General features: G+C 50.3%; 1 protein-coding gene across 1 annotated transcript; it reads right to left on the reverse strand.

Annotated features, from left to right (window-relative positions):
• Positions 1 to 10753, reverse strand: LOC128330933 (cardiotrophin-2-like). The gene is made up of 4 exons (XM_053264301.1): positions 10723 to 10753; positions 8967 to 9017; positions 5489 to 5631; positions 1 to 459 (listed from the first exon to the last, which is right to left on the reverse strand). Exons 1-4 carry the CDS (start codon positions 10751 to 10753, stop codon positions 1 to 3), a joined length of 684 nt encoding a protein of 227 aa, XP_053120276.1.
• Between the last annotated feature and the right edge of the window lie 3235 nt (positions 10754 to 13988).

Consider the following 13988-nt stretch of genomic DNA (forward strand, 5'->3'; position numbering starts at 1 on the left):
TTAAACTGGGTATTTTTTCATGAGAAGAGAGAAGTCTCGCACTGTACGGTCAACCCACTCTTTGTAGATCTGGCACACCACATACCCTCGAACCTTCTTCTCAAAGGAGTTGGCTTCAGTCTTGTCCAACATGAGTGGGTCAGCTGGAGCGGTGCTTGGAACTCCCATGGCAGTCATGATGGCCGTCAAATTGTTGAGCAGGCCTTGGATGAGTTGCTGCGTCCGCCTCAGCATGTCCAGGAGCTCCGTTTCATTAGGATTGAGCTCCAACTGGTCGTCCAAGACCAGCTGCAGAAACTCCGACAAGGCAGAATAGGCCTCATAGTTCTTGCCCAGGCGCTTGCCATCGCTGAGGATCCGCCATTCTAGGAAAGGGATGGCAACCGTAGGCACCCCCTCATAGTGCAGCTTCTGGGCACTGAAGCCTGGGTTGCTAAATGGAACACCTTGATGACTGAGCTAGGAGTGGAAAGAGAGACACACATATATAAGGTGCAAATATGATAAGGGGATGAAAAACTAGGGGATGTGCATTAACCGGTTTGGTGGTCCTTTTCTGGACTGCCGAACCAGCTTGGAGGTCTGGCAGTTTGGCCGGTTCGGTGGCGGCAGTGGGGTTACCTTTAAGGAACAGGGAGGGTGCTCTCCCCCCCCCCAACCCGCCACGCTGCGCATGTGCACCGGCCACTTGCGGTCTGACGTTGACTTGGGCAGCAAGAGGGTATGCTGCAGCCCCGCACCAGCGATTTTGGGCACAGCGCCGGTGGGGAAACGCAGCGGGGGGGGGAGCACCCTCCCTGCTCATTAAAAGTAACACACACCCTGCCGCTGAACTGGCTGTCTGCTGGTTCATGCACATCACTATGAGGAACAGAACTCCAACATGACCACCAAATTCAGGGAGTTGACCCCCGTGTCTCAAGCTCCTCCCTTCTGAGAATTCAATCTTAATATTTAAGAACATAGGAAACTGCTCTCTGGGATTCCAAAAGGGTCCATCTAGTCTAGGACAGTGGCTGACACACTGTACAATTTTCTACCTGCCTTGTAATGAAACATGCGCAGTTGTGCCAGAGCACGCTTGTGGGATAGTGGGAAATTGCACAAACACAGTTGTGCAACCAGTGGCCTTTATTTCCAGTGATCATTAATCGCATTACTGCATTTACACAATTTCCCGTGTTTGTGCAAGAGCACTCTTGCACAACTGCACACAGATTCCATTACAAGGCAGAGGGCATGTTGCACAGTATGTCAGCTTCTGCCTCCAGCTATGGACAGGTGTGATGGAGGTAGCCAGCCCTTCCCTCCTGTGACTCTTTGGTGTCTCTGTTCATGGAGGTCCTATTCCTGACTCCCATGGCTCACAGCCGTTGACAGGGGGCCTTCTATAGTTAATTATTTTTAAAGCCATATACCATCAACCATGGTAGCCTTCTGGGTAGGTGTCTGGGCTAAGGACTGCACTTCAATGCTCTGCTCCTACCTGGACAATTGATTTCAGAAGATAATACTAGCCCCATGTTATCTGTGCTATGGGGTCCCACAGAGCTCCATCTAGGGTGCTACCAGATGGGGATGACGACTCTGGAAACAGAATTATTTTTGCTTGCTTTACGCAGGGTCCAGATGACGTACTTCCACATCACGCAATTTCGCAGCACCATCTGCTGGCCATTTGCTGTCAATCTGTGATTATACTCAAAGTTAGTCTGAAAAGAGTCGATTCTCACCATGGCTGGGCAGTAAGTGGCCAGCAACTGCAATTCCCCTAAAGGATCAGACTCACAGCTTGGGTGCCCTGATAGATCCAGACCTGTCACTGGAGACCCAGATAGCATGCATGGTATGTCGGCCCTTTAGCCAGCTAAGCCTGGAGTAACAGCTGTAGCCCCACCAGGCCAGAAATAGCTTGGCCACAGTTCTCCATGCTCCGGTAAGTTCCAGACTGGACTATTGCAATCCATTGTACATAGGATTGCCTTTGAAAGCTTCCCAGGGAACTTTAGTTAGTACAAAATTAAGTGACTAGGTTGCTAATTGGGGCTGGCTATAAGAAACAGATTCCACCAGTCTTTAAACGGCTCCACTGGTTGCCAGTCTGGTAACTGGTAAAGTTATATCCAAAGCATTTGCACACGTTCCAAGGGCAATCTTACTCCCTGTACAAAGCCAGGCTTCCAAGCTGCCTCCTAGCACAATCTTACCCTCTGTACGCACAACAAATAGGGACCTTGCACAATTTTTGCAGCAGCAGCTTCACCTGCCAGCCAGTTTTTGCATTCCAAGAAGAAGCTGCTCCTTCTTTTCGGAATGCAAGAGGTGGCCAGAAGGTGGCGCTGCAAGAATCGCACAAAGTCCCAACTCGGTCTATGTATGGAGGGTAAAATTGCACTAGGAAGTAGCACGGCATCATGTAGCACAGCATGCACACAGGGAGTAAGATTGCACTTGGAACTTGCACAAAAATTTTGACTACCCTGCACTTTATTGCTATATGGAAGTGGCCTCTGTTTCCAGGCACAATTCAAAGTGCTGGTCTTTTCCACACTAGCCTACTGCTGCAGGAGTCTGCCTGAACTGTCCACTCTTCCCTGCTTAATGGGCAAAAGAAGCACCTTTTAAAGTGGTGGCTCTCTTATATTTCGTAAGGGGAGAGCAACTGTTCCCCTACAGCCCAGTATAGCATTTCTCCAGGGGCTGTGGCTGCTTTTTCTTTTGTGTTGCTATTTTAAACTGTGAACTCCTTTGGGACAGGGAACTATTTTCTTTTTTTTGCTAAGCAAGCTGCTTCAATAATTTTTTTGGTTCAAAAACACGATATAAATATTGTCATCATCATCATCATCATCATCTGAGATCGTCCCGCTGCCCTCTAAGACGTGACCAGAGAGAGGATTGCCTTGAATATGTCATGTACTCCCCAGAAAAACTCACCTGGTGCCAACATTTAGTTCTTTCTGGCACCAGGTGAAGTCTTTCTTTTAAAAAATGTTTAACTTTTTAGTTCCAGCACATTGTCTGGCCAGTTTCAGCTTTGTTTTATGCTTCGGTTGGGTTTTATCATCTGGGGATGGCTGCTGCTTCCTCAACATTACTGATGTTGCGTTTCACCTTGTATCGTTTTCCTTTCTATCATTTTAATTGTATGCCTCCCTGGGAGCTCTCTGCTGAAGTGTGATGCAGCGCTTAATCTTTGCTAGTGGTCACCATCATCTCTAGCTGCCGTGACATGGCTGTGCTTCCAGTTTCATGGGAGAAACCTGAGAGAGTTTTGAGAGAAGGAGGGAGAGAGAGAGAATAATTGTTTCTCCCTATTCTCTCTCTCTATGTTCCCTTCACTCTGTTCCTTTCTCCCCACTTTGGCACCTCGGTGCCGAGAAAAGCTGTACCTGTTGGGTTTCTGCCAAAGCCACTGGATACCTGACAGAAAAATAAAGGTGACAAGTGTACTCCAGGGATTTCCACCCCCCCTTAAGGTAGGATTTCCAAGCGGGGGGTATATTATAGGCAGACTGCAGCAATGCATCAGCATGCGGACTCCAGGGGGTCTTGGAAAGGCACTCTTCCGGCCTGTCACCCCTCAGTCATTCTGGGGCTGGCATTTGCCAGTCCCAGCTTCTTCATCCCTTTGGAATTCCTCAGAGGGAGGGCTTTGTGGGGTGGGCAGAGAAAGAGGCCTCTCATTTCCCAGACTAGCCAACCGTAGTTCCACCTCAGTCAGTTTCTCCTTTACATGGATGCGGGTGGCTTGGCTGCGTGCCCGGGCCCTGGATTGTGCGATGACCTCATCACATCTGCCTACTTATGCCCAGACAGGTTGTGGGAAATAGAGCATAGGAAATACTTGGGCACCCGGCCACTGTCCACAGGATAGGAATAAAGGCAGAGAAGTAGCACTGGAGAGTTGTGGGGGCCTCTGCTGTTGATCCCAACTTTGGCGGGGAGAGGGGGTGTCTCCCTTCCCTCTGTCATGTTGCAAAACCAATGAACAACCATTCAGTGTAACCTGTGAATAATAACCTGCATTACAGATCTGTACCTGTGAACACTTTGACTTTTGTTGAAAAGCAGTATATAGATAGTTGTAGTCATAGAGAGATTAGGTGGGTACTCACAATCTGTTTGCCACCGGAAGTCAGGAGGGGGAGGTGCACACATTCCCGTGGATCTCAGTTAGTTTGTGTGCTGTGTAAAAAAAAGGACGGCCCTCAGCTTGGTGCAGTGCCGAGCCAAAGTGTAACCACTGTAGATCAGCTCTAAGATTCACAATCATAGTTAAATGTTGGCACAGTGCCACACCAAGCCAAGAGCCACCCTGTTGTTACGTGGGACTTGCTCTCTCCAGCTGAGATTCATGGGAGCGTGCACACCTCATGGCAAATGTTCTCTCCAGCCGAGATCCTCCTGGCACATGCTCCAACTGAGATGCTCCAGCTGAGATTCTCTCGTGGCATATGCACTCTCCAGCTGAGATTCATGGAAGCATGCACAGCTCATGGCACATGATCTCTCCAGCTGAGATTCTCTCGTGGCACATGTGCCAGCTGAGAACATCCAGCTGAGATTCTCCCAGATGAGATGCTCTCTCCAGCTGGGATTCATGGGAGCATGCACATCCCATGGTACATTTTCTCTCCAGCTGAGATTCATGGGAGCATGCACATTTCATGGCACATGCTCTCTCCAGCTGGGATTCTCTCATGGCACATGCTCCAGTTGAGATTCTCTCGTGGCACATGTTCCAGCTAAGAACCTCCAGCTGTGATTCTCTCGTGGCACATCTTCAAGCTGAGGTTCTCCAACTGAGATTCTCTCGTGGCACATGCTCCAGCTGAGATTCTCTCGTGGCACATGCTCCAGCTGAGGTTCTTCAGCTGAGATTCTCTGATGGCACATGAACCAGCTGAGAACCTCCAGCTGATATTCTTTCGTGGCACATGCTCCAGCTGAGAACCTCCAGCTGAGATTCTCTTGTGCCACATGCACTCTCGAAGCTGAGATTCACAGGAGCATGCACACCTCCTCCTCCTCCTTTTGGTGGCAAACAAATCATGAGAACTTGCACATCGTATGAGTGTTGAACAAATATGTGAGTAGGACTTATTCACACATTTTATATAATATACTGGCCCAGTTTGTGGGGTTTGTGGGGCCTTATGGTTCCCCAGTTGTTGTTTTAATCTAAGGATTTCTGTCCCCCCTTTTGGCACTAAGAAGGGCCTAAAATGCTGGAATAGACAGTATAATCAAGAACACAGCCAACAGTCCCTCACAGCTCTAGATCTCAGGGGACGATAAGTCATGATGTGGAAGCCGTCCTCCATGGAAACGTCTGCTGCACTGGTACAGATGTTCTCACTGAGGAACCACAGATAAGCTTCTGAGGAAGCCCGGAGTTTCCCAGAATACAGTTTGAAAAACCACTGGCATGAAATAGACACAACCCACACTGCACCCCCTTGATACTGCAAGACAAAACTCTTACATAGGTGTTCAGAAGGACGGTGGTGTTGCTTCTCATGTAGCAGGCGAGGTTGTAGGTCTGGACGATGGTGGCGTTGAGAGAACGTGTGGAGTCAAGGCAGACGACGTGGAACAGGGCAGCAGAAAGGACCAGAAGGCTGCTGGCTGAAAAGGAACCAGTTTTATTCAGAATGAAGAGACACTCTTCGTGATGCTGAGATTGCCACTAATCTACCTCACCATCACCTGGACGTCTCAACCTAAGGAGCAGGCACAAGCCCGCTCAATGCTTTTTAAGGTGCCACATTGCTTGCTGCAGGGGCCACCAAGCTTCTGCAGTGCCGAAGGTGAGACCTCAAAGGCTGCTTTGCCCCACAGCCCTGGTAAGGGCCAGGTTTTTTCCAAAACAGATCCTTGCAAGCTTTGACAGCAGCACGAAGGCAGGGAGGTTGCCAGCAACCTCTGCTTCTCTTCTTGTGCTTCCTGCAAGGAGTGTGAGGAGACGTGCTCGTTGCAAAGCTTGCAAAGATCAGGTTGGTCCTGAGGAGCTGCTCCAAAGAGGGCTTCTTGCTACCCTGCTGGCACCCCAAGAACCTGCCACCTGAGGAAACTGCCTCACCTCGCCTCATGAAAGGGTTGCCCTGGCCTTGCTCCTTGGCTCTTACCCCTAAACACTGTGGCTCAGGCTGCACAACTGTCCTGCTCTAAGAGCTGTGTGAGTTAGCAGAGTTGCACCATTAAAGGGCAGCCAATTGTCAATTATGCCATGTATTGAGAGGAGCTGCAATTTGGATGTTCTGTTTTGAAATCTCTTGAAATGTCAGAAGGGGATAGCAGAACATTTAGGAGGTCAAACGGGCTGTATCACTTCAGGCTGCAGATGGAGCAGACTCACATGTTTGAATGCTTCCTGGCATAAAAACTCCTTGCAGGCAGTAAACCAGCAGAGCAAGGAGCAGGCTTGGTAGAACCTTTCTTTCTTTTGTGCTAGTGTTTTACTTGCAAGAAATGCTTACACGCAGGAAGCATTCTGAAATAGCACCCACCGCCACCTGAAGCGGTACAGTCCACTCTACCACCCCAGGATTCCTCAGTCGCATTCTATCTCAATCGCATGGGTAGACCAGGCTAAACATACCCCTCAGTGCAACCTAGCACTTGCTGGCATGCAACCATCAACATTAACATAAAATCTGGCATAAATAGTAGAGTTGCCCAAACATCCCCCCCACACACACACACACAATCTAAGCACAACGCCCACCCTTAGTGATCAAAAGGACAAAGGACTGTACTTACTCAAAGAAATGGTCATGGCTGGCTCCCTCTAAAATCCAGCAGAAGTTTCAAATCCCAGCAGAAATGCCAAGCTCTCTTTGTCGCCCCCAAATGGTTGACGGAAGTATCTCTCCTTCCAGCAAATTCCTCCTGCTGCCCCCAAGTGGAGGATGCGGGTATCTTTCTCTTCTCTTGAATTCTCTCCTGCTTTCCCCCAGAGGGAGGGTGCTTGGATATCCTTTCCTGGCTTCTCTCTCTGTACAAGGAGCTGCCTCCCTGTGGCCTCTTTTGCCTTGAGGTGGCAGTTCTTGCTGGTACTTAAGCCCCAGTGAGCTGGCTGCTTTATAGGAAGCCAAGGTGTTGTCCCCATCTTCTGAAATTCCCCAGCTCTTCTCCCCTCCCCTCTATGACAACACCTCCTACAGAGAGGGACGAGGGGAAAGGAGAAAAAAAAAGCATTGAAGTTGTTTCCTGGAGTCCGTTCCCAAGAAGACAGTAGCAGGAGGGGGGGGCGGGAGCAGGAGGGATGTGAGAGAGGCAAAAAGAGAAGGGGGGGAAGGGGTGGGGCGAATTGTGCAATCGAATTTCCTGCCGAGGATGAAAAGGGGGAAAGAAAGGAAAGGAAAGGAAAGGAAGCAAAGGAGGATGCTTGTAAAGCACCTACCGAGTCTTTCATTTCTGAAAAGCACAGGGTTGTTGTCACAAATCCAGTCTGCTCCTGGTCTGACCAGTAGAACTGCCAGCCTTGGGCAGCTGCCAAGGCCTGAGCGAGCCTAGAGGGCCTACGGCTGACCCCGGACACCAGCCCCTTTCGCCACCCACAGACAGCAGTCGCTGCTGCCTACCCCCTTTCTCTGGGAAGTGGTAAGGATGTGGCCCCCACTGCGGCCTTCCCCGGGGCCACTGCCTGTGGTGGTGGCAGCAGCCATTCTTCTTCTTCCTCCTCCTCCTCCTCCTCCTCCTCCTCACCCACAACTGCCCAGCTCTACTAAAATGGTTGGGGCAGGCAGGAGGAGACGGGATAAGAAGGGTGCCCAGGCAACCGCAGGACATGTTTCTCCTCAGATTCCATGCAGTAGTTAAAGATAAAAGAGGCGGAAGGGAGGATCCCTGAGGTGGGATGGCCAAGTCGGAAGCGTGGGGCTGAGCCACTGGCCCAGAGCCAAGCCTTTATCCACACCCCACCGTGTCAGGCTCAGCCGAATTTCTTTTGTTCTGTGCCCGTCTGCAATGCAGGCTTCCCTAGCTGGGTGCTAAACTTGCCTTATGATGGCATGCGATGGGAAACCAATTGACCTGACTGACATGTCCCCTGTTGTCTAAGGCGGCAAGGTCGCTGTTTCCCCAGACACATGCACGCTCCCAACAGGGCTCCCGTGTTGTTAGCCACCGCACAGCAGGCAGGCGTTCCATAGGTAAAGCGTCTCGACGTAGGTGAAGCTAGGCTTCTGGGAGTTCTGCCTGCCCCGCCGCTGTTAAAGGCACAGTAGCCCTGCCCCTAGAGAGAGAAAAAGCACGGCAGCCTGACCTTTGATACTTTATTCATGCCACTGAAATCTCCTCACCTGCCTAAAAAACTGGCATTAGGCTCCACATTCCAAGGTGGCACTTCGTTGGCACAGAGGGTGCCATAGCCAGACACACCCTTTGGGCAGCAGCAAAGGTTAGGGCTCCGTGTGGGGAGGGGGTGGGTGCATTACTAGGGCAGGGGGAGGCAGGGGGAGGCCAGGCACAAGTTCTACTACCAGGAGGAAAGCTTTGAGTAGAAAATAATCTGCGGGTTGGCAGGGGTGGGGAGTGGGAACCGTGAAACTGTGTTTGGGAGGGACAAATAAACCAATACCCAGGCCGGGGCGGGCCACCTGCCGGTTACAGGCTTCTCCGCACGTCCTGGCATCAGGTTACTGTTTGCAAAGAAACTGAAGAAAGAGACGAAACAGGAGCGGAGGGTGGGGGGGATGAGGTGCTGGGCGGAAGGCCAGGCCTACTGGGTCCTATTCCAGGTCTCAGAGGGGTGTGGAGTCTGGTGGGTTGGAGAGCCGCAGGCATCCAGCCAACCAGCCTTCCCAAGCTCACTGCCTCAGGTGAGGGCAACCAGATGCAAAGGTAAAGGCGGTCCCTGTTGTGTTAGCAAGCAGAACCAAGACGAAGGAGACTCGAGGGCAAATCCCCATGATGCAGCTGGGAGGCTCAGCGGGTGACCGTCTCTCAGATCAACCTACCTCGTAAGGTTACTGTGAGGATGGAAAAGGGGGGAGAACCCTCGGAGGTCTCTGGAGGAAGAAAGGCAGGATAGCAATGTCATAGGTGTGTAGAAATGGGGATTTTGACAGGTACTGCTTGTCATGCCGAAGGCCGCACCAAAGGTTGCACAGTGGTACAACTGTGGAAATTCCCCCTCTTGCTTAAGAGACAGGAGCCCCATCCTGTTAATGCATCTGGTCACCCTAGATCCTGCCCCAAGCACCAGCTCAGCTCCAAGCACAGACTTCTGCCAGGGTCTCTCAGCCTGCCCTTGGTTTGCCCCTTCCTGGGAGAGAGAGAGCTGGATCCCCTCTCAGACAGGAACATCACTGGGTAACCTCGGGCCAATTGCTGTCTCCCAGCCTAAACTGCCTTGAAGAGTTGTTGCAAGGATGAAGAGGGGAGCTAAAATGTGATCATTACTAACAGGAACATAGAAAACATCCTTATACTGAGTCAGACCATTAGTCCACCTAGCTCATCATCATCATTACATTTATATCCCGCTCTTCCTCCAAGGAGCCCAGAGCGGTGTACTACATACTTGAGTTTCTCCTCACAACAACCCTGTGAAGTAGGTTAGGCTGAGAGAGAAGTGACTGGCCCAGAGTCACCCAGCAAGTCTCATGGCTGAATGGGAATTTGAACTTGGGTCTCCCCAGTCCTAGTCCAGCACTCTAACCACTACACCACGCTGGCTCTCTACATCATCTACACTGACTGGCAGCATCTCTCCAAGGTTTCAGGCAGGAGTCTTTCCCAGTCTTACCTGGAGATGCTGCCAGGGATTGAATGCAAGGATTGAACCCCCAGAGAAAGGAGGATGGCAGCAGTGACTGCTGTGGGTGGCAAAAGGGGCCGGTGTCAGGGGTCAGCTGTAGGCCCACTAGGGTCACTCAGGCCTTGGCATGCAAAGCAGATGCTTCACTGTGCTTGGCCCCATCCCCAGAGAAATTCAAGAAATAATGGTTTGGTATAGCTCAAATGACACTTTGTGGGAATAAAAAATTCAGTAAGTATTTCGGGCATGGCTTTTCAATTTCAGCCTAGACTTTGAAAATTCAGTTGAGCGATACCTTTGACACTGAAACTTGGTTGCTGCTGATATAAAGCAGCAACGTTTAGAAGCCATTTGCTAAGTTTTCCCCATACTTAAATTCTAAATCCAATTGCATTCACAATTAGAAATGCTGTGAGTGGGGAAGAAAATTAGAAGAATATGCATCCCTTTCCCCACCCGCTTGCAGGCATAATTGAGTTAAGAGAATATGCTTGATTTCTGCAAAGTCACACCCTCATCCAGTTTGAGTTGTGCTAGAAATATAAACATACATCAGTAAACAGATTTGGGCAGCTATTTCTCTCTCTGTGTGCATTCTGAACTTCCCCTCTCTATCCGAGAGTTAATTATTAGGACATGATACAATTTCCCTTTCCCAGTGACTTTTCTTTCGTTTTGGGTTGTTAAGGAAATGAAGTTGATGCCATGAGTTACAGGCTCTAGGATGCCTTTATACAAAGTTGTGCTTCATTTACATAGCTGGGCTCAGTTCCCAAGATGATGCCAAACTCATCACTTTACAAAGGTTGTACTAATGTCAGAAAGCAAAATGCCCCAGATTTCCCCCCAAGGTGTCCACACACCTGAGGCAAAAACATGAGGCCAAAAGAGAAACTGACTCATGCACCCCCACCCCACCCACCCAAAAAATGGTATGCAAGGGCTGGACTTACCCTGAACCTCGGACTGTCCCTTGTTTTCCATTCTAGATAAAGTGTCATCTTTTCCCTGCCTCCTCCCACCTCCATCTTCACACAGTATGGCCATTTTGACTTTTTGCTTCTGTCACAAACCTATCTAAAGCCAGCATGGGCAATGCATGGCCAAGGTTGGGGAACAGGATTCCTGGATCCTCTCCCCAGTTCTGAGCATGGGGTGGATTCTAGTGGGTTCAAGCAAGGTGGTTGGGAGGATGGTTGAATGTCTCGATGCTGTGCTGGGCCCAGCTCTGAGAGTCAAGGCTGAATATTGCCTTACGGCCAGTTCCATTTCAGAGGATGCACAGTGCTCAAGACAGCAACAGACCCTAGTCAACTACTCCAGGGGGCCATGCAGCACCCAAGAGAGCGGCTAACTGGGTGGAGAGCAAGATGGAGGGGGTTTGGGGGGCAAAATATCCCCCGTTTTACTCCGTCATATCACTGTCACATCAGGAGGATGTGGACAAACGTCAGCAGTGATTCCTAGAAAAACTGTGATCATATGCAAAGAAAGATGCACTTTGATAGCTTAACCACACATACCATTAAAAGTTTTTGCTCATGTTTTCCTGGAACAATTTTTCCGTTCAGAATTGGTTTCTTGCGATAGTAAGCATTAAATGTCCCCTTTGCTAAGCAGGGTTTGCCTTGATTTGCATTTGGATAGATCACGACATGTGAGTGCTGTTGGCTGCAAGATATTCCCCTTGGGAGAAGAAGCTCAGTGGTAGAGTATCTGTTAGCATGCGGAAGGTCCCAGGTTCATTCCCTGGCAGCATCTCCAGGTAGGGCTGGGAAAGACTCCCGCCTGAAAACTGGGAGAGTCGCTGTCAGCCAGTCCAGGTAATACTGAGCTAGGTGAACTGTCTGACTCAGTATACAGCAGCTTCCTATGTTCTGTCTTTCTCTACAGCAGGGCTGCTCAACTTCAGCCCTCCTGCAGATGTTGGCCTACAACTCCCATAATCCCTGGCTATTGGCCACACTGGGGATTATGGGAGTTGTAGTCCAAAACAGCTGGGGCGGGGGGCAAAGTTGAGCAGGCCTGCTCTACAGTGCCAATAAAGGCGAGGATGGCAAAGAGTGTTAAAGCTACATTTCTAGTAAAGATGCCTCTGAAATCAACAAGGGTGGTTGTGGTAGTTACGGAGGTGTTGGCAATGATGACTTCTGGCGGTGTTGACACTGATGATTACCCAGCTCAGCTCCAGGTTTCAGGAGGAGGCACTCGGTGAACTGCCCCCCATGAGTTCCTTCCTACCTGTGTGGGGCCTGCGAGATTTGCTTTACCATCACCACAGGGCGATTATGGGCACGGCCTTCAGGTCAGGGATCAGCAACGGGCCCTCAGCAGCTGACCAATGAGGCTGACCTCCAACACTGGCCCTGGTGGTTGTGGTGTTGGTGATGCACAGGGCAGCATTGGGGCTGGGCTACGGGCAGCAACCGTAGGAGAGTCAGAAGTCGGACCCAGCCAGGAGGCAGGCCAGGATCAAACAGTCAAGCCAGGAGCTTTTACAAACTCACTACGCTTTGCTATGCTTAGGGTAGGGCTGAGTTTATACTAGTGAGGGATTCACAGCAACTTCAATACAGTGCTGTGTATTGAAAAATACACGTTAAAAATACACAGTATTAAAAAGCAAACTGCTTTTAAAATGACGATTCATGACAATTGGCAGTTACTGCACAAAGTTGCATTTTTTAAAACAGTTGTGTGCAGTACCCCAGGATTTGGGCAAGACCCTGCCTCTTTAGCCCCCCTGCCTTGTCAAGAGTGCTCCCTTCACCTTCCACACCACCACCACCACCAGCAGGAGAGCTGGCCTTGTGGTAGCAAGCATGACTTGTCCCCTTAGCTAAGCAGGGTCTGCCGTGGTTGCTTATGAATGGTAGACTAAAAGTGTGAGCACTATAAGATATTCCTCAAAAGGGATGGAGCCACTCTGGAAAGAGCAGAAGGTTCCCAGTTCCCTCCCTGGCAGCATCTCCAAGATAGGGCTGAGAGAGATCCCTGCCTGCAACCTTGGAGAAACCACTGCCAGTCTGTGAAGACAATACTGAGCTAGATAGACCAATGGTCTGACTCAGTATACAGCAGCTTCCTATGTTCCTTCTCCTGCCTCCTTCGCTGCCCTGCAAAGTGAGCGGAGATTGGGTGTTTTCTCTTGTGCAAGAGAGAGAAGAAGCAACCTTCCATCCACCCTCTTGCCAGCAAGAATAGACGGAACAGACAGACTGTTCCCAGTCTGCTCTTGCCATCCAGATGGGGTGCTTCTTCTTGCATGCGCACGAGAGAAAACGCCCAATCCCCACTCGCCATCAGCCGAGGAGTCAGGAGGAGCAGGTAGAGGAGGAGGAAGAGGAGGTGAGGAAGGCGAAGGCAGCAATGTGAATGGCCCCAATTTACTCTTATTTATGCTTATTTTTGCTTATACATGCTTGTAAGCACTTTATATACTCTCATCCTAACTCGTCCCAATTGACACCACTTCCTCCACACTAAAGCATCACTGTTTGGAAAAGCCCCAGGAGTCAGAATCCAAAGCTAGAAGCCAGAACCAAAGAATCAGGCCAGGAGTTAGGACTGAAGCCAGAACCAAAGAATCAGTACAGAAGTCAGGACTAAGCAAAGCAGGACTGAAGCCAAGAGTCAGAACTGAAGTGGATTTGGTCTTCTGTTCGGATCAGGGGGATATTCCGTGGGTGGGGGATCCAGTGGTTTCCCCATTGTCATGGATGGACCACTACCTGGTTAAGGTTGGTATCACGGTCACAATCCACCCCTGCAGGGGTGATGGACCTATTAGGATGGTCCGCCCAAAAAGGCTGCTGGACCCAGCAGGTTTCCAAAAGGCCTTGGAGGGTTTCGATGTTGGTGTGGCCGCTCATTCTGTTAATGCCCTGGTGGGAACCTGGAATAGAGAACTCACCAGGGCAGTAGATACGATTGCTCCTAAGCCTCCCTCCAGGCCTGCTTCTAAGATGGCTCCCTGGTACACAGAGGAGTTGTGGGGGATGAAGCGGCTTGATAGGCGACTGGAACGCAAGTGGAGGAGAACTCGGCTCAAATCTGACAGGATGCAGCATAGAACCCATTTGAAGACCTATGTAATGGCAGTGCGCACAGCAAAAAAGTGTTTTTGGTTGGCGCACTGCATCTGCGGGTTCACGTACGGCAGTTATCCCAGGTGGTGAGGAGTATAATTTCTGCTCCTTCTGCCTCAAATCAGCTCCCG

The sequence above is a fragment of the Hemicordylus capensis genome, chromosome 6 (genome assembly GCF_027244095.1).
Source record: "Hemicordylus capensis ecotype Gifberg chromosome 6, rHemCap1.1.pri, whole genome shotgun sequence".
Taxonomy (NCBI): Eukaryota; Metazoa; Chordata; class Lepidosauria; order Squamata; family Cordylidae; genus Hemicordylus; species Hemicordylus capensis.

Bases quoted from the DNA above. Each gene is read 5' to 3' on its own strand.
- LOC128330933 (XM_053264301.1), bottom strand. From the start codon at position 10,753: ATGGAAAACAAGGGACAGTCCGAGGTTCAGG. The intron at 5,632-8,966 runs GTAGGTTGATCT...GTTCCTTTTCAG, and splicing joins CCTCACAGTAACCTTACGAG to CCAGCAGCCTTCTGGTCCTT. The intron at 460-5,488 runs GTAAGAGTTTTG...TTCCACTCCTAG, and splicing joins CCGTCCTTCTGAACACCTAT to CTCAGTCATCAAGGTGTTCC.